The sequence below is a fragment of the Humulus lupulus genome, chromosome 8 (assembly GCF_963169125.1).
Source record: "Humulus lupulus chromosome 8, drHumLupu1.1, whole genome shotgun sequence".
In the NCBI taxonomy this organism is placed as follows: domain Eukaryota; kingdom Viridiplantae; phylum Streptophyta; class Magnoliopsida; order Rosales; family Cannabaceae; genus Humulus; species Humulus lupulus.
In genome coordinates this window covers 31,242,055-31,269,840 of record NC_084800.1, presented here as the reverse complement: position 1 = coordinate 31,269,840, position 27,786 = coordinate 31,242,055, and the positions used below count along the sequence as shown (strand labels likewise).

Here is a 27,786-nt window from a genome sequence, read left to right as displayed (position 1 = left end):
GAGCAAAAGCGCCGTATAATATGGCGCAGTTTGCATTGAAGGTTGGCTATATCAACAAATATTCGATTCTCCGTGCCTATCAAATTAATCTCGTTTTGATTATGGCCTCGAACAAGTCGATACATTCCTGATTTTTCCTTTTATTTCTTAGTTTTTTCTTACCATATAAAGTGTGAAGATGGTGTTTATTTTTTGAGAAAATATATAGAAGCATGAAACAATGGGTGGTTCATCCAACTATTTTTTTCTGAAAAAAAATTGTGCTTAGAAACTTATGTCCTTGTATTAGAATTTTCTATTATATTTCTTTTACCTATGGAACATTACTAGTATATATATATATATATATATTATATCTGATTGTATTCGTTATCTATTTTATTTAAACTCAACCAAACAATTAAATAATTTTCACTAACTATTTTCTATTTGTATTGTATTATTATGTTTGGATTTCATTCCTGGAACAAAAACAAATGTAAAGGTGAAATCATAGTGATAAAATTGCCTGCCTTCAGAGTTTTGAAAACACGAGGCAAGAAAAAAATCAACTGAACACAACAAAATGTGAAAACTAAACAATTTATTTCTTTTGATTACAATGGAACCATTTGGGTGAATAGGGTAATCAATTATATTAAGGTAATCTCATTTAAAAAAATGTGAAAGCTTTCACTTGTGTTTTTCAAAATCTAAAGCTGTGTTCTCTTTTCTCCATAAATTGTTAAGCTCTAATTTTATTTTTATTTTCTATTTGTTTGGTTTCAAGTTTCAGCAAGATGTTTGGTTCCCTTGCTACCTACTATCAACTGCACGTAACAAACAAAGGGAAGGCTCCTTTCAAATACATTCTTCTATTGGATTTTCTAAAGAAGTAGCAATAATTCGAAAATTCCAAATGAAGTGACAAAAATCATCTAATAAACCAAATCAATTGGTCTAAAAAAGAACGAAGAGACCCCTTGAACAATCAAGAAATATCAATCGTAAAATCACGTTGACCACACCCACTTGCATTATGAAAACCAGCTCGAAAATCCAACAATTCAGCCACAAAAACACTAAATTGACTTGAGATACTCGATCATTCATACGAGACATGTAAAACAACCCTAGGTCAGGTGAGTATTTGAGAATACCCCAACACCATGAATTTTACACGTATAACAAGGATTCGAGACATGTAAACTTAAATACACAAATTCTTATTATTATTATTGAAATTACAAGAATTCCCTCACAATTTGATGTATATTGAAGATCATTGTTATGGGGCACAAAACCTGGTGTTTATCAATCTATGGTCTAATTATACCAATAATAATCAAGGATAATATTTATATAATTAAAAAAATAATGAAACTCATAAATATGGTGGGGTTAACTTGAGTCCTTGGTGCTTTATTTTCTATCGTTAACTAACCTATCTCCCGTGATGTCATGTTGGTTATCCTAATCTTGGTGGTAGGTAGATGCACAATTTGCTAGCTAAACACGAATCTCAAGTCTCTATAATAAAAAAAAAATTATTTTTTTTAGACATTGTCGGCAAGTAGATCAAGCTAAAGAAGTACTGTGACTATGAGTCCAAAAAGTAATTATAAATTAATAATTGATTGTAGAAGCTAATACAATTTTTCATGTAGTGGCTAAGAAAGCAAACCAAATATTCTACCAAAAACAACACCTTTATTTTGATGAGAACAGAAGGGATAATGCAATCATATTCAAATAAACACAGCTATATCAAAGAGAATTAAAATTCAAAAGAATCAGATACCCGAATTAAAAAAAGGGTAAATTATTGAGCTATACTGACCACCGAACCATAGAAATAGAAAATCATGAGAGAAACATATTGAGATTTACATTTCATAAATAACTAACAGAACATTTGATTGATAAGTGTTCCATTTCATGGATACTTTGCTTCATATAGACAATGAAACGGCTAACATGCTGAAAATTAAAATACATTTTTCTCATTATACAAGACTCACATACATATTTTATTTGCAACTTTTTCTTCTATTTCCTCATGAACAAACTTCTCAACCTACCTCTTTCCAACCGTTCAAGCAGCTTCTTGGCCCCTGGAATTTCCATCTCAATTAGCTTCTTCAAATACCCAATGGCCCCATAAGAAATCATCAGCTTCTTGCATTTCTTGCTTGAAGAAAGAGATCCCAAGCAAAACACAGCATATTTCTTTGCTGTGTTTTGAGGACTTGGGTCAAGCAACTGAACCAGATTAGGAACACTCTTGTCATCTTTCTTCACTTCTCTGCAATTCTGTGAAAGCGTCACCAAGCTGGAAATCGCCTGTGCTGCAACCTCACGGGCACTGTTGGATTTGGCCTCCAGCATCTTGACAAGCAGGGGAATGCAACCGGCCTCCCCTACCATCTTCTTTGTCTCAGCAGAGGCCGAGCTGCATACCCGGCAGATTGCAGAGGCAGCAGCCTGCTGCGCACCAAGTGATCCAGACCTCAGAACATGAATTAGACGTGGTAGGAAGCCAAGGGAAACCAATACATCTATAGAAACCGAGCCAACTAAATTTCTCAATGCCCCAACAGCTGATTCTTGTGGCAAAGGGCCATCAAGGTATGCCAACAAGCTCCGAATTCCACCTTCCGAGATAACAGACCTCCTTAGGTTCTCATTGCTCGCAGTGAGATTCTGCAAGCACTCAGCTGCATACTCCTTTGATCCCAACAGAATTCCACAATCCAAGAGATTGATCATGACCCTTATAATCCCTTCTTCGGCTAGAGCGTGTCTAATTTCTGGCACAGCTGATATATTCTTCAAAGTGCAAGCAGCCGCAGCCTGTGAAACTGAGTCCCCTGTTCGACATATCTCAATCAGTGGACGAACCCCTCCATGGCCAACAATTTCACGGGCAGTTTCAGCCAACATTGACAATCTCTGAAGTGAAATTGTAGCCTTCTCTTTTCCAACCGTGCTACCAGATTCCACAAGTCGTATGAGAGCAGGTAGAACACCTTCAGAAACAAGCCAATTTTCACAGCCTCCGGACTCAGCAAGGGAGCAGATCACAGTCACAGTCTTCTCCCGTATACGAGGAGAAGTTGCTGTAAGCAATTGGACTAAAGCACAAATATTGCTACGTCCTAAAACAGTCAAGACATTCTTCTCATCCTCTTTCATGACTTCAACAAGACAGTCTAGAGCTCTATGTTTCGCCTCCAAATGCCCAATCTGAAGCCGAGCAAAGAGTTCTCTTATGTTGCCATGAGCAGCAACATCTGTGTCAGTTGAAGAACATGCCACAGAAAAGGGCAGAGTAGCCTCACCAAGCACCCCGGTCTTGATCAAAAGCCCACAATCTCGCAAATTCAAATCAAGCCTCCCAGAAAGTGCATCAAGATCACTCTGCATCCGAAGCTTGCCCTCATATTTTTCCAATATGCAGAGCTCTGCACACCCAATTAAATCTTTCAATGTCCTTGATACAGCTTGTAATTGCTCCTTGCAAAGAGTGTTCTTTGAGAAGCAAGGATGGCTTGATAAGTCTGATAAACGAGAAGGAACCTGCTCAAGCTTTGATATTATCATCTTCCATCTACCAGGGAATCCTTTAACCTCTCTTGCCTTAGCCATTGCAACTGGGATAAGCTCTTGCGCACGTGACAGCCAGTCTTCAGTTGACAAGGTCTCATCGACCAAAACTTCTTCATTTTCACTTTCTTCAACCATGATTTTTTATCTTGGCTTTGATTAAATTTGGTAGCCAAAGCTAAGTACGCCAAACTGAAAAACTGGAAAGACAACCAAACCTTTTCTTAGGAAAAGAATAACAAAACAAATAGTGCTTCACATAAAAAAATTAGGAGCCGTGGAGCAGTTGCAATTATAAAACACTTTATTATAGAATATGGCTGAAATTAAATAACTATAGAATGCATTAAAAATCCAAACAACAAACAGCACAAATCAAGAGCTTCGAGAATCTTGTACAAATCACACCATGCTTGTTTGCTGAAAAACAAGAACCGACCAACCAGATCGAAGTACCTAATGATGGCCCACGAGTTCTTTATTAATTCTCTTGCCTTTTGCAAGTGATCATTTAATGACAAATGAAAAGTAAATGAAGGAAAGGAAATGTATTCATATATATTAATTAATATGATAATTAAAGCTTAAGATATAAAATTTGTTGATGACAATGAAAGAAGCTACTTTTGAAGGCTAAAATAAGTGCTGCCCCAATTAAGAAGCCGTCGGCACATGCATATGCTATACCAAATATACCCTTGAACACAGACGGCTGAAATAGGAGTTGTATATAGTTACTTCATCAGGGTAAATTGGTAAACAGAAACCAAAGCTATGACTTTACTTTTCAAAGAAGGAGCTGTTGAATATAGAAAATAGAATCAGATATCGTCACTGAGGATTGCTGACTCGATCTTGATCGGTATCTTGGATGCATCCTAAGGTCAAAATTTCTTGAAAGAGATGGGAAAGGAGCATTATTTGCCTTATTTCCTTATATAACCCCAAAGACCTAAGCTATCTGGTAGAGTAAGAGGGAGAGAGAGAGACTTTCCTTTGAAGAGAAGACAGGAGTCTCTATCTACAGTTGTATTAAGAGTGTACTCAAAATTTTCCAAGATGGACCAACCCCACAATAAATTACTTAATAAAATTCAAAACAATGTATGAAAATTACCTCAAACTGATTTGAGATTGAATATATTTCTACCCTAAACACCCATCAGATATAGACGTGTCAAAAGAAATCTCTCTCCTCTCCTACTCCTGATGTTGCCTCAAAAGTTCTTACAAATAAAAAAACAATGATAACCCAGTTATACAACTAGGCCGATATATCTCTAACTAGAAGAATAACACAGTTAAAAGATGATTAAAAAAGAAAAAAGAAAAACACTTTCTCATATTCTGAAGCAGAGAGTAAAGAAAGGAAGCAAAAACAACTTCAAGCACCAACCTTTAAGACTCAGAAACCAGAAACTTGTCTTTTTCTCTTTGAAGAAAGCAAACCCGAGAATCCACTATAGCTTGATCTTCAAACCTCTCCTCCACTCACTTTCTCTCACTTTAAGTATCAACTATGCAATATTAAAACTAAAAAACATCTCTCCTCTCTCTCTTTACTCCAAAACCCACTTTCATATCTCCCCAGTGATTCCAAAACCAGCAATGAAAATACAAGATGTGGACCTTCACAAAACCATTGTCAATCACTTTCATCAAGCGAATTTTTCAGAATCAGAGCGTACCCAGAAGCTAAAATAATTTCTAATTTAAAAAAATGACACGAGAGTGTGGAAATGGAAGTAGATATGAAAACTCCAAATGGCACTTGACTTATTTGAACTCCTAATTCAAAAGAACTGACTCATAAGGAGCAAGCAGCGAACGAGACAATCAAATTTGTATTTCAAAAATCCTCAAACTGTCTCTCCAAATGGAAGAAAATGTCAGTCTCTCTCTTCCCATGTCTCTCTAGATTCTCTGTTAATAAAAAAAATATTGCCATTATTTTACAGTTTTTAGCTGGACAGCTAAGCGATGTAAAGAAAAGGATGCTTTAAACGTCGAACATGATTGAGAATCGTACGGCTGTGATTAGGTGAAGTTCAAAAAATCCGACCGTTAAAATTTTTGAATATGCTATTTTTTTAAATCTCGAATTTTTACATTTCCGAGATGATGACGTGGAGATTTAATGCCACGAGTGAGGTGGAGACGGGTTGCCACTTTTAAAGGTCGTATTTTAATTTTTAAACGGACCAAAAATTTCCCACGTGTGAGAGCGACAGATTACTGTAAAAGTTATCTCTCAATTAAATTACATATATAGCTCTAATCTTATTATTAAATTTCGAATTTGCCATTGCCGTGCTAGTTTAGTTTATGGATACTAAGGTTTTGTTTGTACTTGCATTTTAGGATTGAAAATTTTTATTGCGTAAAGTATAAATAATTTAAGAAAATGTATTTTATTTCAAACGATATTTTAAATGGAAATGGAAATGTTGAAATTAAATAATTGATATTTCAAATCGGTGGCCATGTCATCATTCTACGGGATAAAGAAAAAAAAATAACAATAAATGATATGTCTTTGAACTACTGGCTACAATTCTAAATTTCAAAATTGATATAAGGAAAGGAAACTTCCAACATTAATTATGTGGGCTTCTTATATTTTGATGTTTTAAGTGGCCATCATTTTCTTTTATTTATTTTTTAGATGAAAATTCGATGCTTATTAAAAATTTAAAAGAATCCACATAACGTATTAAATGAATTTGTTTTAATTACATGCAATAATTTAGAGGCCAACATGAGCTTATTCTATATTTAAATATGAAAAAAAATGTTAAAAAAAGTTTTATTAGAATGTCTCATGATAATTAATTAAAGAATAAATAGGATTTTTTTTCTCCGAATTATCACCACTTGCAAATTGTGTTCCCAAACTTTTCACATTGTTAAAAATTTCCTTCGAACTACATACGTTACCAAATTATGTGACTTTCGTTAGTTTTCAGATAATGTGGCTAACAAAATGCTGATTTGACAACACCACGTGTATAATTCAATTAAAAATTTAATAAAAATTTAAAAATTATATATATTTTTTACTTCTTTTTTTTACTTAAATATTTTTTACTTCTTTGTATTTAAATTTTTTTTAAAAATCATACATGTAATTGTAATAGTATTTTTATTTGAACTATTTTGCTTTAATTTTAATTACATGTATAATAAATTTTTTGTTTGATTGATTATGCTTCAATTTTTTTCCTCAAAAATAATAAATTTTAAAATTTAAACAAATAAAAAAAATAATGTTTTATGAATTTGAGTATAAAAGTATGATTATAATAAAATTGTAAATTAATAACTACTGTGTGATTATAATATGAACCCGGCCACCACTACCTAATAATTGACAATTTTCTTTCTTCTTTTTTATTTGATGAATATCACTTTTCTACTAGCCATGTCATTATTTTCTACTATAATTCATAAAACATTATTTGTTTAATTTATTTAATTTTTAAATTTCACCTTCTTTGAGAAAAAAATTTAAAGCATAATTAATCAACACAAGAAATTTATTGTCACAAATAAAACTAAAGCAAAATAGTTCAAATAAAATACTATTAATGTTACTATTGCATATGATTTTTTAATTTTTTATTATTTAAATAAAAGAAAAAGTATCCTTCAATTCATAAAACATTATTTTTTTTAATTCATGCTTCAATTTAAATTTCTTCAATTTTTTTTCTCAAAGATGGTCAAATTTATTATTTTTTTATTCTTTGAGAAATATCACTTTTCTATTAGCCACATCATCCTTTTTATACTCCAATTCATAAAATATTATTATTTTCAATTCATAAAACATTGTTTAATTTTTAAAATTCACCATCTTTAAGGAAAAAATTGAAACATAAATAATCAAACAAGAAGTTTATTGTACACGCAAATAAAACTAAAGCAAAATAGTTCAAATAAAATACTATTAAAGTTACTAATGTATATGATTTTTTAATTTTTTAATATTTAAATAAAAAAGGGAAAAAGCATCAAATATATATAAACTTTATAATTTTTAAATTATTTTTTATTCATTTTTTAATTAAATTATACATGGGGCACTGATGTGGCAATATCACGTGAGTGCTTAAACTCCAAAATCAGTCTTTTGTGAGTCACGTCATCCAGAAACTAACGGAAGTCTCATAATTCGATAACATGCATAGTTCGAGGAAAATTTTTAACAACGTGAAAAGTCCAGGAACACGATTTGCTAGTAATAGTTCGGGGGAAAATCCTATTTATTCTTCATTAAATAATTAATGATTTTTATAATGAATTGACTATTTAAATTAATGAAATGCAATCATTACACTTGAAAATCATCATCGAACAATACTAAATTTTTTAAGAGGAGTGCTAAGAAGAGTCTACCCTCTTTTACACTCTCTCTATAATTTGATGACATGTGTTGTAACACCCTAACTTCTCATAATCATAATACCAAGAACTAGCGTTGGATCATAAAACATAAATGTTGCCCTTTTATTGAAAAAATAACATAAAATAGAGGGATCACAGTTTTTACAATAAAAATATTTTCTTTAACAACATTAAATATAGCAACATTTAATTTAAATAAACAAAGTGCTAATAAAGAAACTCAAAATCATAAACTACATGGCCCTCTCGAATACACCAACTGCTATTCAGGTCCAACTCGCCATCATCCATTCTATCATTTAATTACCTTGATCTGCATAAGTATACTATAAGGAGTAAGTCTCTAGGTCTGGTAAGGAAAATACATACAAAACATTCATACAATCATATATAGCATAAACAATTCATAACATCATAAGTCCATATAATTCCATAATGACAATACTCTATCAAAGATAACAATTTCATATAAAACCATAAATATTCTATGGCATAATCGTAAACTAATATTAGTCATAACCATAATAGCTAATAACAAATCATGCAAGAGAAAGATAAAATGCTTATAAAAAGGGTCGGCATTCAAGCCCTAGACATCGCTTAGGTCCGTCATATAGTTTTTGGCATCCGAGCCTACTAGACATCAATTAGGTCCGTCATAAAATTCTGAACATCAATTAGGTCCAACCACACTTATCTTCTTGTACATGAAATGTTAGGGTCATACAATCACTTAATATCATTATCTACATCTATCTAATTTTCCTTACATTGAGTGTGGAGAAAAAGAAGAATAAGAGAGATTGCTTGATACTGCTAGTGAATCTCGCCCAAACCTTATTCATAACATTAAAGACTAAAATTAGAGTCTATAATAATAATAATTAAACACTCAAAAATCTAAACCTTATAGAAGCCATATTGTAACGTCCTATTGCCTTAGAGTCGTTACTAAGTGAGTTTAAAACATGCAATTAACTCGCTAGTCGAGGTTTTAAGACAAAAGTGTAACTAAACCATAAACAGAGTCACATACTTTGAAAATAATTCCATTCATAGAAAACCATAAAGCGTTTAACAGTTGGGATCCCAAAATACTGTTTAGAAATATTTACAACTCAAAAATATAACCAGAGTCGGCTAAACGACAAAATCCCTGGGCGTGGCAACCAGGCAGGAAAAACATGTACGCGCCACTTCACGCTCTCCGTACTCATGGTTGGTCGACTTTCCCCTTGCCCTTACCTGCACCATAGAACACCCATGAGCCGAAGCCCAGCAAGAAAACCCTCACAAGCAGATAACATATGCATATCAAACACTTAACATATAAACAAGCCATCATTAGGCTATACACGTACAGCCATGCCGTCCCAGGCGCTTTACCAGGCCCTGGGTTCGCGGTCCACACCGTGAGGATATCCCAGGTATCCTTTAGGGTCTCGTCCTGGCAACTCGCACTCCGCGTGCTAAATGCCACTCTTGGCCTTCGCCATTTCCGGCCTTCGCCGTTCTCAGCCCTCGCCGTTCCCGGCTCTTGCCGTTCATTCACATATATGCGCACACAGCATAATTAAGCAGATACTTAAACACGTATAAACTCAATCAAAGGGGCTACGCCCTGCAACACAATCATATAGGGCCAAGCCCTGCAACACAATCATATGGGTCGTGCCCTGCAACACAAGCTCTACAGGAACAACAGTTTTCTTACCTGTGTTCTGAGCTTTCCAAGCACCGATGTCCCGAGCACAGTCCCATAGTCCGAGCCTCGCTGAAACCGTAGTCACAACGCACCAACAATATCCATCCATCAAGTTTTAATCTATTAAATATCTTTGAGTCGTAATTCTAATCTCCGAGACCTCGAATTCTATCAATCTGGGTGATAAAATCCATCCCGAGCCTTAACTTTTGGATTCCCAAGCCTAAAACCTCTTTAATACCCAAAAATGCACTAAGTGTTGCGGCCCCATGAGACCATGCCGCAGCCCGCCCCCAACCAGAGACCATTCCCCCCAAAACAGGGTAGGCGCACCGCGACCCAAGCTAGGGCATGTCGCGACCCACCCTTCTCCCAGGCCACCATTTTGTTCTAGAGGGCTGCGACTCAGCAAGAACAATGCCACGGCCCGACCCTTCGAACCCAGAAAAATCATCCATTTTTACCACGAAAACCAATCCAATTAACCCCAAAATCAACCCAAAAACTCAAGCTAATCATCACAGAAGTTATACCATGGACTCAGTAACAAAACCTAACAAGAATTCTAGCTTAGAAACCTCATCTAACTCAAATATGATTATTCACCCAACACACATGCAATACTCTAAGATTTCATCAGAAAACCAGTATAATTCTCTAAGTTAAGAGCTTACCTTGAGCTGAGTTAAATCCCTGGATTAGTTCTCTAAGCTCCAAGCTTCTAGCTCCCAAAATTCTAGCTCAAAATCCTTGATCTTTGGTTAGTTTCCGCCAAAATGCTCCCAGTTTCCAAATGGGAGAAAACTTCAAGAGAGAGAGGAAGAAATAGGGTCAGTTTCTAATTTTCTAAAAGTTTCTTTGGGGTAGGCTTTATTAAGGTCTATGTCTTAGGGTGTTATATGGACGAAATTTTCGATCACCACTTCATTGGGAAGAGGTTGGTAAAAGATGATACCTAGGACCCAATGTAGTAAGAGAAGCAACAGAAGTGGTAGAAAAGATAAGACAAAGAATGTTTGCCGCTCAAAGTTGCCAGAAGAGCTATGCCAATGCTAAGAGATAGAATTTCGTTGCTTCTCTTACTACATTGGGTCCTAGGTATCATCTTTTACCAACCTCTTCCCAATGAAGTGGTGATCGAAAATTTCGTCCATATAACAACGTCCCTGAGGGCAAAATGGTAAATTCCTCCAATATTCCCTCCTAAACATTCTAACCTCAAATATATCTCCAAATATTTATTTCTATAACCCGATAACCCCATAAAACGCCTAACGCCCGAAATACCCCTCGACTCGCCCCGAGTCAAGTATTCGACCCCGTTGTGACTTTCTAGCTCACCGCTCCCTAGGACTGTCTCGAATCGTGCAACACAGATATATCACAATTATTACAATTATCACATTTATGCCCTCAACGGGCTAAAATTACAAACATGCCCCTAACAACAAAACGGGGCCCACATGCATATTTAATTCACCTAAACATGCATCTCTAATCACATATTCACATAAAATTTACATATTATAACAATAAATCACTTATTATCCTCCAGACACGCTAATCAAGGCCCTAAGCCTTATGAGCAAATTTGGGTTGCTACACATACCTTTACCCTATAACAAAATATCAAGACTTCAAAAATACAGAGTCTCTACAACAACGTATATTCTCAGCAAAATAAAGTTTGATCTTGACAAACTTATGATATTTTGGCTGCATAATTTGCTAGGTGACTTAGTGTGTTTCGGCTATGTAGGGAATTATAGTGGCAATGGTGTTTTGAAGCTTTGTCAGAAAATAGAAGAAGTAGAATTTTGATCACTACTATTCTTATAGTGATTTCGACTATATGGAAGAATATTGAGCAAAAGATGAAATTTGAGAGATATCAATTTTCGAAAATGAGAGCACTTGAAGCTTTGTTTGTGTATGAAAAATGTAGATGTGAATGACTCTATATATAGGCTCTAAATCTCAACCTTCTTCCTTAAACCTCTCCACTCTTCTTCAACAACCGTTTTTAAATTTTGAACTTCCCTCCCAAAGGAGGTTTAGGCTAGCCCATGGTTTACCAATTCAAAATGCTACAAATCCTCATTTGATGCCACACACACTCAAATGCATCAACGTGTTGTCAAAGTCCTCACTAGTCTCTCTACAAGGTCTCGCACGCCTACTGTAGCACCCACATTATTTTGATATTATATAGCCAATAATCACATGATTGCATTGCATTACATATCATACAATATGTATAATTTGAGCATATGCATATTCTTATAAGTGTTTTCATGTATAAGTATAAAAGTTGTGTATGTGATGTCTATATGTATGCTCAATATTATTAACCTTGTGACGTTTGAGTTGTCTTTTATGGGTGTTTGATGTGATAAAGATATAAGAAAGGATAAAAAAATATGGACAAGGCATGAAATTAAGTGAAAAAAGTGAGATATAGAAGGCAAAAGATGTTAAGTGGTGAAAAATAGTACAATGTCGATTACTAGTATTTCGGGGTAAAATTGAGTATTAGTGGATTGACCAAATATAATTGAGGTATGATTAAGGTCTCATTGATGAATTAAAAATGGTTTTAGAACCATTAGATCAATTCTTGATGGGAGGTATACATAATCAGTAGCATTGATGTAAAGTCAAAACGAGCTTAGCATAAGTGCGCTACGCTCGATCGGGTAAGCATAACTATTGGGTATGAACTCATATGGACCTAAGGTTTGGTGTGAGTGTTTTACACATAAGGATAATAGGCCTAGAAGATGATTAAGTCAAAATTATTGAAGTGATAAGGTTTTCATAAGTCAAAAGGTGAAATGATGAGATGAAAGGTGTCAAATTTTGATACAATAAGGCCAAATCATTGAAAATAAAGAATTTTCATCAACCTTATCACTTTGTACGACCAAGACTCTGAAAAACAGAGAGAAAAGAAATTCAAAAACCATTTCTTGGCTGGTTTGAAGAGATTCTAAGGAGATCTAAGTGAAATCAAAGCCAAATAAGTGGATTAAGCTTAGTTTTGGTCTTTTTATGGTAAGTTCTTGTACTTGGAAGTTAAACCATGTTTTTTAATTTTGCTGAGAGCTTATATATGGTGTTTTATCCTTTTTAAGATATTTCTTGGTGGTTTCCAAGTGGTTTGAGGTTTAGAAAAGCTTGAAGAGATTGTTTTCGCCGAAAAGTTGCTCGGTAAGTGAAATTTTGTATTTTATGAGGTTTTTGGGGTTCTTGGAGTACAAGCTGATTTTTGGTTATTTTATTGAGTTTATAAGAGGGTAGATATGTTTATAAATGTTTGAATAGACGTGGAGACTCATTTAATTTGGGTGATGATCTAGGAAATTAGAATTTTATCAAAATCGGTATATGATAACTTTATGATGAATTATGTTGGTATTTGAGATATATAATTATGGCAGGTTATTTGATGTTGATTATTGGATGATTTTGATATTTTAGGATAGCTAAAATTAAGGGGAAACTCTGTCAAAATTTCTCTAAGTGTCTAAGATAAATCTAATGCTCGATCTAGGTGGTTTAAGGCATTTTAAGCATGATTTTGATATGAAATTTGATATGATGTTTTATGGGTATTTTTAAATGAGTTCAATGTATTACTGTCATCATTATGATGATAAATCCATGCCATTGTCAGGATAAGCACATCAACACCTAAGACACCACTTGTTACACGGTGAAATATATTTTGGACAGAAGGTAAGTAAAGTACTCAACTGTAACACAAGAATAACATGTTATGTGAAAGTATGCATTATATGAATATTTTGTGAGTAAGTGGTATTAACATACATTGACACTTCATCATAAATTTGTATGCATGGCATAATAGTGATATGGTAAATTATTATATGATATAAGACCATGCATGATATTGTGATGATTAATTATATGATGCCTTAGCAAGTTTTGTGCAACATAAAATAAAGTTGTAATAAGAAGTTTAAGTTCAGTGCCATTGTTTTGAAAAGACAAATGAAAGTGTTAATAAGTGTAAACGGAGGCCTATAGTAGGCTTATAGTGGCTACCCAATAATTTGGGCTAGATTTTAGTGAACCAATTATATTGTTTGTCATGTTTCCGTTTTTATTTATCCTCCATATGAGTTATTGTTATATGTATTGACACCACAGTGTGTGGCCGCCTTAACTCTTGAGTCTGACGGGACAACGATGGAATAAGGTTTTTAATGTGCCCTACAGTGGTGATGGCTAGCCGGAGGAGAACCCATAGGATTTTATATTATACGAATAACAAGCCCTGCATGCATTGACCAATTCAAATAGTGTGCACAATATTAAAGGACCAAAAATTTAAAAAGAATTGTGTATGTCTTTTGACATTGAGTAATCATTAGCATTACATGCATTACTTTGCTTACTGAGCTTTAGGCTCACAGTTGTCTTGTGTTGCAGGTAGAGAAAGAAATGAGTGAATGACATAAGGAGAACTGAAGCATGGTCCTGATCCTGATTTGTACATATGAACATATTGACCTTTTTGTGGGTTATTTCAGTTATCAGTGTGATGTTTGTAATAAAGTGTGAAGTTATGTTTTGAAAACAGATTTGGTTATTTAATACTTATGTATAATATGTTTAAGATACAATTTATGTTTAAAGTAAATAATGTGAAATAAGTTTTAAAAAAAAATCTAGACTTTCGCTGAAAGTAATTATGATATAGTTTTAAAACGTAACACTTCAAATATGGTTCTAAGTAAAATAAGTGAGGGTATTACACCTACACCTATGTGTTTTCAAATTCAAAATCCTCCAACAAGCTTCAAACATCACATATCTTCTCTATGTAGTGGTTGACCCTCACAACTTAGTCTTTTAGTCTCCCCTTAGTAAGCTTAGATTGACACCTAGTTCTTGAAGTTCAAAATAAGTCCAACATTTGCCTATTTCCATGCTCTACACGCCTGTGACTAATCTTGGTCTCCAACCAAGTAAAACTTAGTCCCCACATCAAGCTTTTCATGCCACTTATTTAATAAATTTAAAAAAAAAAAATTCCAAATAGCTAGTCCTAGTGTATTTTGGCCAAGCTCTTAGAAATTCAAATAATTGGACTTATTTTAATGCCACATGTACACAACTTCAATCACCAAATAACATGTGTACCTATTGTATAATTTCTTATTTCCTTAATGAAAACTATATACTAACTAAATCATGTGCTTCTAATTTCCATAAAATAAATAAACTTCCATAAATACTAACCATAATAATTATAATTACCCAATTTATAATTATTTACTAAGTCATAAAATCATATCTTAAAATAAAATATTCTAAAGCAATCTTTCTAATTCCACCGCTCAAGTATAAACTATAACATAAAAATTAACGTAAGGTAATTACATGTGTCATCTTTTAAACAATATATTTTTTTTATAAAATAATTGAACATGAAATTTTAACTTCATTACAATTGTACCAATGTAATTAATTTACCCAACTCACATTTTTATTTAGGGAGAATGAAAATTAGGAAGAAAAAACATAATGTCATGTTTTTTAGAAAATAAGCACAACGCATAATATGGCAATATTTAGAAGTTTTTTTCATTACACAGCAAAACAAATGCTTAAATTACTAAGCAAAAATTATTATTATGATTTAACATTATAACTACAAATTTATTATTAGTTCTTTTTATTACAAATTTAATATATTATTTTAGATTATAGACGATTAAATATTCAGATTAAATAATTATAGTGTTTTCTTTAAAACAAAAATAGATCAATTGAATGTAAAATTATAAGATCCTTTTGGAAATACAAAATATAAAGTAAAATCCACTTGAAAGATTTGTTTTTTTTTTGAGCAAAAAGAATATTTATAATCATACAATTAAAATCTAAACTAAAATAAAAAGTAATTCAAGTTAGTTATTTCTAATTTATAAATGATTTTTATTTGTTTTTTAAGTGCTGATTGATACGTGTCTTCATAATTAAAGTATAATTTCTTTTACTTGGAAGTATAGATATCGTCTTGACTATTTTTCTAAAATTTTATTGTTAAAAAAAACCTTTATTATAAATAAATTTTGGTGATATAAGTACAAAGCAATAAATTGCTAATGAAAAAAGCTTATTGTGCTTATTTTTTTGTTTTTCTTAATTATTATTCTCCCGTAAATAAACAAGTGGGTTGAGTAATTTAATTATAGTGGCATAAATGTAATAAAATTAAAAAACTATGACTAATTATTTTATAAAAATAAGTCATACTTAAACATGACCCGTGTCATCAAATACAAAATAGAGTGAGCTAGAGAGTTTTCTTAGCACTCTTCTTTTTTTAATATTGAAAAAGCAAAATAAGGGGTATAAAAAGATTCACGTATATATATACTAGGTTGCTTAATTTTAAGAGATTTTTTTCTTAAATACATATTTTTTTTGTTTTTTCTTTTACTTTTTTATGGTTCTTATTTTTTTTAAAAAATACACACTCAAGTTTTCAAATATTTGATTTTCAAAGTTTCATAATATGAAAAAATTATTAAATATATTTATTAAGTTTTTATGATTGTAATATAAATTTTAAATAAATAAAACAATATTATATATATATAAATGACATAGACATATTAAAAGAAAAATTAAATCTAGACATTATTTATGATTTTTTTTTTAAAGAAAATTATAACATTTTAAATCACAAACTATACTATTTAATGTATAAAATATTTATAATATTATTCAAATAACACATTTATGATTAGAGAATATATTATATTAAATGGGAATAGAGAAACCAAAATACAACTCTAAGCAAAATAATACAAAAGACAAGATGATAGATAAACAAGTGTTACAACTCTATTGCTCAAAATACAAGTAAATAGAAAGATGTAGAAGATGAAGATCACAAACTCAAAACAATAATAATACAAGTAAATAAGAACAAGAAGAATAAAAGAATGAAGAAAACAATAATAAGAACACAAACTCTCACACAACCAAAGTGTAGAGTAGTGGGGATCACCAACTTGAACAAGTTTCAAAACCTTTGTCCAAAAACTTATTTCTCCTATTCTCTAAGCACTAAGAGATCTCTCAAGGAAATATCTGTAATGCCCCGGATTCCCTATTCTGGTTAACGCCCGGGAGGGCCATAACTGTTTAATTATGCCATTAAATGTGTTTGTGCATGTTTATAAGAATTATATTATAATATAATGTTAAATGTATGCATGTGAGTGATATATGCTGAGACCACATTATGATGTGGGTTTGTTCGAGTTATTCGACATGAGACGATCGTAGAATATTGATTAGCGGTTTAGTCACAACAGGTTTGAGTGTCGGGACTTGGGTTGAGTCTCGGGGTGATTTTGATGATTAGGGCGTTACCGGGAGATAAAGGGTAACGGGATGTGAATTATTGGTGTTCGAGATTGTTGTGAATAGCGGGAATTGGAGAGCGTTAATTATGATTAACGAGTTAAGGGGAAAGTACCAAAAATGCCCTTGAGAGCCTTTAGAAAGTATTTATTGACCTAGGGGTAAAATGGACATTTCACCCCTAGGATAGATATAACATTTGATAGCTGAGAAAGGTGATGGAAAACAGAGTATACTTTAGAGTTCTCCCGTACCTTCTTCTCCTCACTGTTCTTTGTGGTTTTTAAACCAATTTTGAGGATTCAAGCTTAGGAAGCAAGCCTTGGGAGTTTGGGAGTGTGTTCCACCATTGAAGGCCATCATAAGCCAAGCTTTGGGTAAGTTTCTAACCATGGTTTTCTTTGGTTTGCTCTGTTTTGGTTTGTTTTGCAGCTGAGATTACTAGGATGAATTCATGGGTTTTGTTGGGAGTTTTGGCTAGGGTTCCCATGCTTGTGATGTTTGGGGTGTGTTGGGATGGTTTTTGGGTTTATTTGGCATCAAGAATAGGCTTTGGAAGCTTGGAAATCGAGTTAGAATCGAAGGAGATGAAGAAGGTCGGTTCAGGGGTGTTTGGGCCTGGAGGTAGCGCTACAGCGCCCACCCTAGGGCGCTATAGCGCTCCTCAGGAGGCTTTTTGGTGCTTGGGAGGCTCTGTGTAGAGCGCTGTGGCGCTAGGGGTTGAGCGCTGTAGTGCTACCCTGTTCCTTCCAAACCCCGTTTTGAGTGTTTTTAAGGGTTTTTGACTTGGGGTTTCAATCCCTAAGGCACGGGATCGAATCTACTCACCGTGTGGGCATGTTTCGAGGTCCCGAGGGTGGTGCTTAGGTTAAGACCCTATTATTGTGGATTCTCATTAATGGAGGTTATAATTGGTTGTGATTAGGTAACCGCTAAGGAACTAAAAGACCGATCGTTCTCAGGGGTCGTCTTTATCATACTTTTCGCTCGAACTTGAGGTAAGAAAACAGTGTATGAATACAGTTGCACCCTGTACAGGTATATGACATGCATGGTGTTCTATTGAGGCATGTTGGTTGATATTTGTGGACATGGATTGCATATTAAATGCTAATGAACGCTGATTACCTGTTTGTGACACTGACTAGTCAGGGACCGACTCTAATGTCGATGATCACGCATTGAGTGGCTCTATGGTATTAATGCGGGACTGGCCCTAAGGTCGATGAACTTATAAGCGCTTGCCTGGTCTACGACCAGATGACTATAGCCAAGGTATATGACCCCGGTGACCGTTTGTCACGTGGCTAAGGGACGTTGTCCATAGTTTCGACCCTAGAGTCGTGGTGAAGGTTATGTTGGTGACCAATCACCATGCACCTGTCCTGGACAAGCTTATGAAAGAAATCACCTATCAGTTAAGCCCTGGTGACCCTATCGTCACATGGCTAGAAGGAGCGATGCTCATTATTGTGACTTTTGGCTATTGTCACCTATTTGTCGGTCTGATAGTCCTGAATGGTTATTATGATCATTGTTGATATTATATCATGTTTTATTGTGTTTTCTTGCTGGGCCTTGGCTCATGGGTGCTATGTGGTGCAGGTAAAGGGAAGGAAAAGCTTGACCAGCCTTGAGTGGAGAGCTTGGGCAATGTGATGTACATACAGGGCCGCTTGACCGCCACGGTTAAGGAGTTCTCAGAGGGACTAGGGGTTTACCCTATTTTTGCCGCTTAGGCCGGCGGGGATTGTAAATTTGGAACTGTAGCTACTCTTTTGTATTACGAACTACTTGTAAACATTTTAAAAAGGCTCATGAGCAGTTTATTTACTTAATGAAATGTACCCTTTCTTTTTTATTGGTTTTACACCTTAACCTGATAACAACACTTAGATCACGTTTTTAACCAAAGGACTCGGGTAGCGGGTCAAATTTCCGGTTCACCGTTCACCGTAACTATTCTAGGGTAACCAGGGCGTTACAATATCTCTCTGGAATTATCAAACTTCCATGGTGATTTTCCAGCCAAGTGCTTTGTGGATAGAAAATTGTATGTCTTACAAGTGAGCATTAGACTCCTATTTATAGAGTTTGAGATACCCTTTGAATTTCAAATTCCACCAACTCCATGGTTGTTACCAATGTTTAATTAGATGTTTTATGGAATTAAAATGAAGATTTGAGAGTTGCTTAGGATGTTAGAACCGTTCAAATTGGAAAAAACTGAAACGAGGTATTGGCTGTCAGCCTCACTGGCCGCGGCCAGGAGTATCAGTGGTCGCGACCACTGGCCTCTATCTCTCAGGCGGCAGCCAGGGATAAACAGTGGTCGCGGCCACTAGTGGTGTTCATAAAACCGCCCACACTGCACCGCAATTTACGATTTAGAATCCTTTACGATGCGGTTGCGGTTTGTATTTTTGCCAAGCCATGTGGTGCAGTGCGGTTTGCGGTTTTAAATTTTATAAATGTGGTTCAAACCACACTGCACCGCATCATTATATATTAACTTTTTATATATTTTTTTCTTTTTTACCACATTTAAAATTAATGCATAAATATTTATATAGTAAAATATACACAATATCTAGAAAAAATATATAATGTTTTATAAATTGTTAACACATATTCTACTTTAATATAAAGATATTCCTCATTAACTAAAATCTTTACTTATATATTAAATTTTTTCTTTGTTATTAGTTTGTTATATTTTTATTGTTTTGCTAAAATTTTATTAATTTGTTGTACATTTAATTATTTTGTTAAACACTTTATGATTATGAGATTTATTACGAATATTTATTAAATATAATGTTCAATTGTTAAATTATTTGGCAATAGGTATAAACCGCCCACACCGCACCACACCACACCACACCAAATTTTTGTGATGCGGTGCGGGTTGTGGTTTGGAAAATTGCTCAAACTGCATATGTTGTGCGGTGCAAAAAATTAGAGAAAAACTGCACCACCTGCACCACGAACACCCCTAGCAGCCACATGATTTGTAACCTGCATACATCTAATGGGAGTTAAAAACATCTCTCCAACAACTATATTTTATAATGGCTTTGTGAAATCCAAACTAAAATGTGTAACACACAATCTACACATTATTGGGTAATATTTGGGATTAGAAGTAAAGATTAGGAACTCCAAAATATGTCACATTTGGGCACACACATGTGTCCGATTTTGTAAGTCTCAATTATATGTTACAGGGTGTGACAAATCACATTTTGTCACATTATTTAATCTAATATTATAATATAAGAAATAATATAACATTCTCCCACTAGATTAAATAATCACTCTTTGTAACACTTTTTGAATCAATCAAACATTATATTAAAATATAATATGGACACTTTTTGAATCAATCAAACATTATATTAAAATATAATATGGAGAAAAAACTTGTTTATTCTTGATAAAAAATAATTGTGATTATTTCCTTCCTTCTTTCCATCTTGCCAAACAAAGGAAAGATCATTTCCTTTCACACCTTTCCCTTCATGTCACTTCTTCCTTCCATCTTTCCATTCTACCAAAGATACTATAAGTATTTTATAATCTTTCTTAGAATTCTATTTTATCTCAATGAGATATTCTCATTCGAGAAATTATGGGTATGATTGGTAGGGGATTTGGAAATGATTTTATGATTTTGAAAACTTAAAATTTGTGGGACCTACCAAAATATTTGATTGGTAGATTGTTTTTGAAAACTATATCCTAATCAGAATTCTAATTTTGTGTTGTAATTTAGAAAACAACAATTTTGCATTTTCTTTGTTTTGTGATTTTTTCTCCAAAAACTTAAAATCAAAATCAGGATTTGTTTGTTCTCTCTACTCCTATCCTTTGTATCATTGCTTGTATTTATTATTATTTTTTTTTTGTCAATTTTTATGACTTGAGTATGTTCCCACTACTAATAAGGTGTTTATAGAATATTTTATGACATTTATGCACAATTCAAAAATAAGTTGTGCGGGTATTTTTATAGATGACAATGCAATATTGTTATAAATCTAATCAATAATTATTATTAAATTTTAATTTATCAATATAATTAAATTTTACTTAATTAAATCTATTGATAAGTCAAAATTTAATATTATACAACCTATGTATATAAAATATATAAAATTAAAATAATATTCAAATTCAGCTGTTCCAATCACATATTCAGTTTATGTTATATTTTCAAATTTAATACCAAACATAGATTCATTTTTTTAAAACTCAAAAACAGTTTACTGACATTGAACCAATCACATTTTCAGAAACATGATTTTAGTCACTAAATTCAGATTTTCATTTTAGAATCTCACTTTTCAAAAATACAGTTTTCTAATCGCGAACCAATCAGACCCTATACATTTGTTATCTATCTTTCCAATTATTATTTTTTTATTAGTCATTAACATATAATTTTGATGGATGATAAGTTCACTTTGGTTAGAAAAAATTCTACCATATGTAAGAGACCAGTATATTATGATTTTTTTATATATAAAATTGGTCTTTTGTAAAAAAAAAAAATCAAATGGCTGAAGTGTCACCTAAGAAAGAAATTTTGGAGTAAATAGATTTCAATTTATGGTGTATGTGCGATTGCATCAAGGTTTTGTATTTAATAAGAATTATTAATTTTGGTGTTGTTATATTATTGTCAAGTTTCTATTCAAACAAAAGCAAAGTTTAGTAATAATAATAACGTTTTTGTATTATTATTATTATTTGTAATATTAACTATAGAATATCACATCAATACAGAGATTTTACTTGCAAGATATACAATGATTGGGTTTGGGTATCATGTTATTTGTTGCATGCGCGGTATTATGACCTTAAAATAGACATTGTTGTATTGTTTTGTAAAACGAGTTCTTAAATGACAAACACAACACACTTAAGTTTGATTTTGATCGTTGATGCCTCTACATTTCTACCTCTGTCTTAATATTTTTGAAAAATAGTACAGTATAGGGAATATGAGAATTGTCTAGATAGATTCAAAGTACTGCTTAGGACCATGTCTTAATCTTAGGAAGTTGTTCTTTTGTTCTCGTGATATTACTATAATTACAAACACAACATGTCAAGAGTCCATTAAGGGTTCAAACAGGTTATAAATTATAAATAGATTTATATCATGATGAGTGGTGCATGTAGTTCGTTTTGTTCTGCGTGCCCATTTTTAGGATCCAATGGCCAAACACAGCGACCAAATATTTTTTTTTAATATGGTCAGCCAAACGCACCCTTAACCTTTATCATTAGCTAACAGACTATTAACTCAATTAAGTCTAATATAATATCTTAGGATATGTTTGGTATTAAGTCATATTGTATTATAATAAATTGTGTTGTTGAAACCAACCGACGATAAAAACAAAAGAAAAGGACAACTCCCCTTTTTTCTTTTTCTTTTTTCTCATTCCCTATTTTACTTTGGGAGGTTGGGGTATTGTATTAACTTTTTGTTTAGTAAAATCTAAACAGAAGAAATTGGCAAAGGATGATATAATTGAGACTTTTTGAGTGGTTGATTTCAAATGTGGAAAAGGCTGCGTGATAGGGTAAAGTAGAGAGAGAGAGAGAGAGAGTTGACTGAGGTGAGCCTAGTCTTGTTCTAGCACAAGGACAAGTGAGCCTAGTCTTGTTCTAGCACAAGGACAATTGAACCAACCAAGACGCGTGCAAAGGACGTGACTCTGTTCCCTGTCCGGTATGCCCTGGCTGCCTTTACTGCTTTTCCTCTTTTTGTTTGCTTTCTTCCATGTTGCGGTCCATTTTAGTGCTCTCCACCACCCTACCTTAAAAACATTTTTATTGTTCCCTATAATTTGGAAAAAATTCATGTTTTTTCTCCATTGGGCTTAAAAAATAGAAATATGAGAAAACAAAGACCTTGGTACACGTTTGTCAAGGATGAACAAGGAAAAAAAAAAAGGATCATTATATTTATTTTAAATTGTTAACGAGAAAGATGAGAATGTCAATCCCTCAAATCTCCTCTTCTCAAAATTCCACTTGCCAAGCAAAGAGATTATTTTTTATCTAACGTGGATTAGTTGTATATATTTTTACTGATACAATAGTGATTCCACAGATATCTAACCAAGAAAGCCTGGGAATATGGATAATCGTGTACATTTCAAAACTGGATTAAATCAGCAAAGATAGCCAAGATATGTTCAACTCAAGAGTCATGACATAATGGAGACAAGAAAAAGAAATTATGTCCCCAACAAAGTAGGTTTTTAATGGCTATCAATCAAGACCCAATAACATGTACGTGGAAATTACCAAAAAGTAGATGCTCGCATCTCAAAGCTCCACAAAGGGGATTTCATTTTTCTCCTAGCAACCAAGACACTAATTTCCATCCCCACAATACATGCAGACAGTCCTAGCAACCGTAAATATAAACTTACAGATAAAAATAATTAAATATCCATTAAAACATAACTGCCTAAGACAATATCTAAAATTTACCAATTGAAAAGCACAGGGAGGTTTAAACTCATCACAAGAGTGTCAGAGAGCACTAATAACAAGTCAATTTCCAAGAGTTAAAATGTCAACCGTTGGGGGAAGGGGTGCTAAAAAAACCTACCAAACACTATCATCATTGAACTTCTTAAGACCGATGTCTTTCCATGGGCGGTGGTGAACGGCTGCATTTCAGCAAAAGAAAGACAGTTAGGGGGTACTTCTAAGTATAGCATATTCACAAGGGAACGAGCATAAAGTATAAACATCAAGAGAAGATGAACAAAATGAACGAGGAGTTCAGTATCTTTTCTACAATTTTCAGTTTAAATTAATGTCTAGGGTTTCACAGCTGTATTATTTTGTTGATCTTTACAGGAAAGATCTAAACAAAAGGAGATAACAACAAATGGGAAAAGTAAACCTCTCAACCAACATAATAAATATAGAGCTCGTTATACCTGTTGTATCTGTCATTAACTGGGCTTCTCCCTCTATCATAACCAGGACTTCTTCTTGAATCAGGTCTGGAACCATGATGAGATCCACGGCCATAGTCAGGACTTTCCCTATCTCTACGGTATGGACTACGAGACCTCCCACGATCATAACTTCTATCAGGAGATGTATCACGGCCTTTTCTATCAGGACTGTAGCCATTTCTCCTATCATCATCATCACGAATGGCATATTCAACAGAAATAACCCGATCCATAAACTTGCTGAAACTCACAAATAGAAAAATCAAAGTCAAGGCAAGGCATATATGATAGAGACCACATAATCTTCTAAGAAAAATGTGTTTAGATTAAGCCATTAAAATGATTTAGATATGGTTTTTGTCCAAACAAAGGCTGACAGGCAAAATTTATAAATCAGAGAACTATACTGAAGAAAATTTGCAACACAAAAGTACAACCTCAGGTTTGTTGCATCCAATGCCTTGGTAGCATCTTCTTGTGATTCAAACTGAATAAATGCAAAGTTCCTTCTTATCCTTATGTTCAATATTTTTCCATACTGATCGAAGTGGTCCTCCAAATCTCTTGTTCTTGTATGAACTGGATCAAAATTAATAACAAAGAGGGTTTTTGATGGTTTAGTGTTGGCTGAAGATTTTGAATCACTAGATCTCTTGACCCCACGTTCCTGCTGCAAGCCATAAATTTCGGGGGATTAACGAGAGTGAAAATTTAAAAAAAAAAAAAAAAAGATAAAAAAGGCTTTGAATATATAATTTGTTTTCACCACACTTATTTTATTTCCAAATAAGAATCCATCTCATACATGTGTAATAATTATATAATCTGAAGGTTAATAATGAAACTAAACAATAGATTACTATTTAAAAGAACATCCACGTAACTGAGCTCAAGGGCATAAAAATGAGAGAGGCATTTTTATTTTAAACTATGCTCCCCGCCTACCCCTACAATATTTGGGAACGAGAAAATTATAGCAATTGCTATGTTGATGCCCAAGAAGGACTTGAACCTCAAGCCTTATGGGGGCAAACCACATGCCTAAAATTTGAGCTTTCCCTCTTGGTTGTAATTTGAAAACACTGAAATAGACCGCATCTGAGGTACAGTGGTAAAACTTACAAGTATAACCTTAAATAATTGAATTTCAAACCAAATAAGTATGTTTGGCCAAGGGGAGCCATCAAATGCAGAAACTTTTAAAAAATCCAGCTATCATAGTTTATTAACTTACCTTAGTCCATTCCACACGCAGTCGACGTCCCTTTCTACCAAATTCTGTCCTGTCTAGTCTTCGAATAGCATACTCAGCATCTTTCTCATCCTCCATATAGACAAAAGCAAACCCTATAAAATCAGATAATTAGGAAAACAGCACAGATAAACCAGTCATAAACAAGTTAATCTTCCAAACAGCAGCAATAATAATAATAATAATAACAAACAGCAACAGCAACTATAATACTAACAAACAAGCAAAAAAAAAAAAGCCAGACATTCTAAACTTTAAGGAAATCCAGACTTCTCAAAATGTAATGTTAGAAATTAACAGAAAACCTGCAATGGCTGCAATGTCATGATGCTACTATGTAACTGTTGAAACATGTCTGAAATTGAACACTGAGCAAAAGTCATGAGGAATGAAAAAGCAATGGTGTCTGATGGAATGTCGGATGGCAGGGCTAAGGCAGATCAGATTAATTCTTCTGGATTAATACAACAAGATGAAGCCTGGGCACATCTATAAAAGAAATGCAGAGAACGACATCCATCCAAGAAGAGCATGGACATTCCAGGAAATCCTGCGCCAAAGAAATTGTTGAGTCCTGGGGTTTGTGTTTCATATAAACTTGTTTCTCTTAAAGGGGAAGAAACGTATACAGCCATTAAAAAAATGAAATGTTTAGAGAATAGATTGACCCTTTTTTGCAGAAGCTGATATCTTTCCCGGTGAGCTCATAGACACTAGAGTCCATGAGATTTAAGCTAAAATTGGGAAATATGCATTACACCTACGAAATACCCTCCAAGTAAACACCCAAAAGTAACAGTTCAAACTGCCTGGAATGATGCTATCCCTCACACACACTGACACGCATACACATGGTGTGCTACATTTCTCAAAAAGACATTTGCAAGCAAAAAGACACTCCTCTTTCCCAAAATAAATAAATAAACTTTACAGGATTGAAAACCTCAAAACGATCATGAAAGAAAAACAGAGTTGTCACCGTCACTCACTCACTCACTGAGACAATCAGGTCAACAAGTTATATCTCTTATGACAAATTCTAAATGGTTGTACACTACTTTTGGCACTGGATCTGGAAGCCCAATATGACTCAACATAAGATGAAACTCTCATCAATGAGAATCGCCATGTCAACAACAAATCAGAAAAAGTAAAAGGCGCAACATCTGTGAGAAACCAAAATACTATGTTTCGATGCTTAATTGCTGCAGCAAGACAGGTAAACATTAACTATCCATCCTCATTCTTTGCGTAGACAGCATAAATCAAAATTCCAACAATCAAATCAGCATTAACTTGTATATAACGTAAATCGGTTTACACAAAGTGACACAGGTCCTTTTAATACTTCATCCGAGCTTTGCAAACTAATCCAGTAACCGCAAAAAAAACCAGGCAAAACAGCTCATAACTCCACAGAAAGGCATTAAAAAAAACAAACGAATAACATGTTGTCAACAGCAAATAAGGCTTGACTAATCAAACAGTAATCCAGAGCAAATAATCATAACTTTATGTACTCATAGGCAGTTGATCATAAATAATGCAATAGCAAAGTTACTTTAAAATTATTATTATAAAAAATATATTAATAATTTCTTACCAGACTTGAGATCAACCCTTTCAACCTTGCCATATCTTCTGAAGAGCCGCTCGACCTCAGTCTGGCGCGAGTCAAACTCCAAGTTCCCGCAAAAGATAGGCCTCATTTTCTTCAACCCAAACGACAGTCTTCCAAAACCCTTCAACACAAATACATACAAATATATATATATATATATATATACATTAGCATAATCAATAGCAGGGTTTTAATTAGAAAATAATGCGATCCATTATTTCTGGTTATTCAGTCTAACATGATTCAATTTGACATATTTCCAGTACAACTTAAAGAAAGAGAGGGTAAATTTACTACTCGCTTTAGCAAACGTTTTCAAAATCAATTAGAATCACCAGAGTAATTGGTGTATGACATTAAAAAAATGCAATTGTTGAACCCTAGATAGATAATAATAAGCGGGGAAGGAGAGTGAACCAGATCCGAACAAATAATAAGGATTCTTTACCTTCAGGGATTTTTGGATGATCGAAAGCTCTTCGAAACCCTAGACGTAAATTTGAGATAGCTAGAAACAAGCAGCCAACTTCTTAATAGAGAAGAAGCGCAAATCCACGACGTTGTTTTCGGCGCAACAACTAACAAGGTTATTACTGTCCATAAAACATAATGTCCATTGATCTGATTGGCTGCGGACTTAAAGTATAACAATTAGAATTAGGTGTTGTTCGTGTTTTGTTTTGTTTTTTTTTTATTTATTTATTTTGACAAAATTTATCAATTTTATATAAGAATATTGTTGTAATATATTGGTCTCATCAAAAGTAAAATTTATTCTAACTAAGTGAACTCATCTATTTAAAGCACATGATTACAG

The 27,786-nt window shown here is 33.5% G+C and overlaps 2 protein-coding genes, 1 long non-coding RNA gene and 1 other non-coding gene across 9 annotated transcripts; 2 read left to right on the top strand and 2 right to left on the bottom strand.

Moving 5' to 3' along the window:
* LOC133799169 (small nucleolar RNA snoR86) lies at positions 1-126 on the top strand. Its single transcript, XR_009876365.1, has one exon. It is a non-coding gene; the product is annotated as a small nucleolar RNA snoR86 (small nucleolar RNA).
* A 1,719-nt stretch (positions 127-1,845) lies between these two features.
* LOC133796646 (uncharacterized) lies at positions 1,846-5,506 on the bottom strand. Of its 3 annotated transcripts, none has more exons than XM_062234250.1 (2): positions 4,982-5,506; positions 1,846-3,785 (listed from the first exon to the last, which is right to left on the bottom strand). In XM_062234250.1, the coding sequence occupies exon 2, from the start codon at positions 3,721-3,723 to the stop codon at positions 2,029-2,031; it is 1,695 nt and encodes a 564-aa protein (XP_062090234.1). In that variant the 5' UTR covers positions 3,724-3,785; positions 4,982-5,506; the 3' UTR covers positions 1,846-2,028. The 3 variants fall into 3 exon arrangements, with proteins under 3 accessions (XP_062090234.1, XP_062090236.1, XP_062090235.1); XM_062234252.1 differs by lacking the exon at positions 4,982-5,506 and adding an exon at positions 4,370-4,386; XM_062234251.1 differs by lacking the exon at positions 4,982-5,506 and adding an exon at positions 4,042-4,188.
* A 7,097-nt stretch (positions 5,507-12,603) lies between these two features.
* Positions 12,604-14,371, top strand: LOC133793649 (uncharacterized). The gene is made up of 4 exons (XR_009874907.1): positions 12,604-12,751; positions 12,832-12,907; positions 13,374-13,435; positions 14,153-14,371. It is a non-coding gene; the product is annotated as an uncharacterized LOC133793649 (long non-coding RNA).
* Positions 14,372-23,313: 8,942 nt separating this feature from the next.
* On the bottom strand, positions 23,314-27,573 carry LOC133796645 (serine/arginine-rich splicing factor RS41-like). 4 transcript variants are annotated; one of them, XM_062234246.1, is made up of 6 exons: positions 27,418-27,573; positions 26,952-27,090; positions 25,331-25,443; positions 24,534-24,766; positions 24,076-24,336; positions 23,314-23,799 (listed from the first exon to the last, which is right to left on the bottom strand). In XM_062234246.1, exons 2-6 carry the CDS (start codon positions 27,055-27,057, stop codon positions 23,763-23,765), a joined length of 750 nt encoding a protein of 249 aa, XP_062090230.1. In that variant the 5' UTR covers positions 27,058-27,090; positions 27,418-27,573; the 3' UTR covers positions 23,314-23,762. The 4 variants fall into 4 exon arrangements, with proteins under 4 accessions (XP_062090230.1, XP_062090231.1, XP_062090232.1 ...); XM_062234247.1 differs by having other exon boundaries at positions 24,534-24,763; XM_062234248.1 differs by lacking the exon at positions 27,418-27,573 and adding an exon at positions 25,654-25,898 and having other exon boundaries at positions 26,952-27,089.
* Positions 27,574-27,786: the final 213 nt, after the last annotated feature.

What these genes read in the sequence shown, in the direction of transcription:
- LOC133796646 (XM_062234250.1), bottom strand. Translation starts at nt 3,723, where the DNA reads ATGGTTGAAGAAAGTGAAAATGAAGAAGTTTTGGTCGATGAGACCTTG.
- LOC133796645 (XM_062234246.1), bottom strand. Translation starts at nt 27,057, where the DNA reads ATGAGGCCTATCTTTTGCGGGAACTTGGAGTTTGACTCGCGCCAGACT. An exon ending in AAGGGTTGATCTCAAGTCTG is followed by an intron (nt 25,444 to 26,951) that starts GTAAGAAATTAT and finishes CTGATTTTATAG; the next exon opens with GGTTTGCTTTTGTCTATATG. An exon ending in GTTAATGACAGATACAACAG is followed by an intron (nt 23,800 to 24,075) that starts GTATAACGAGCT and finishes GCTGAAATGCAG; the next exon opens with CCGTTCACCACCGCCCATGG.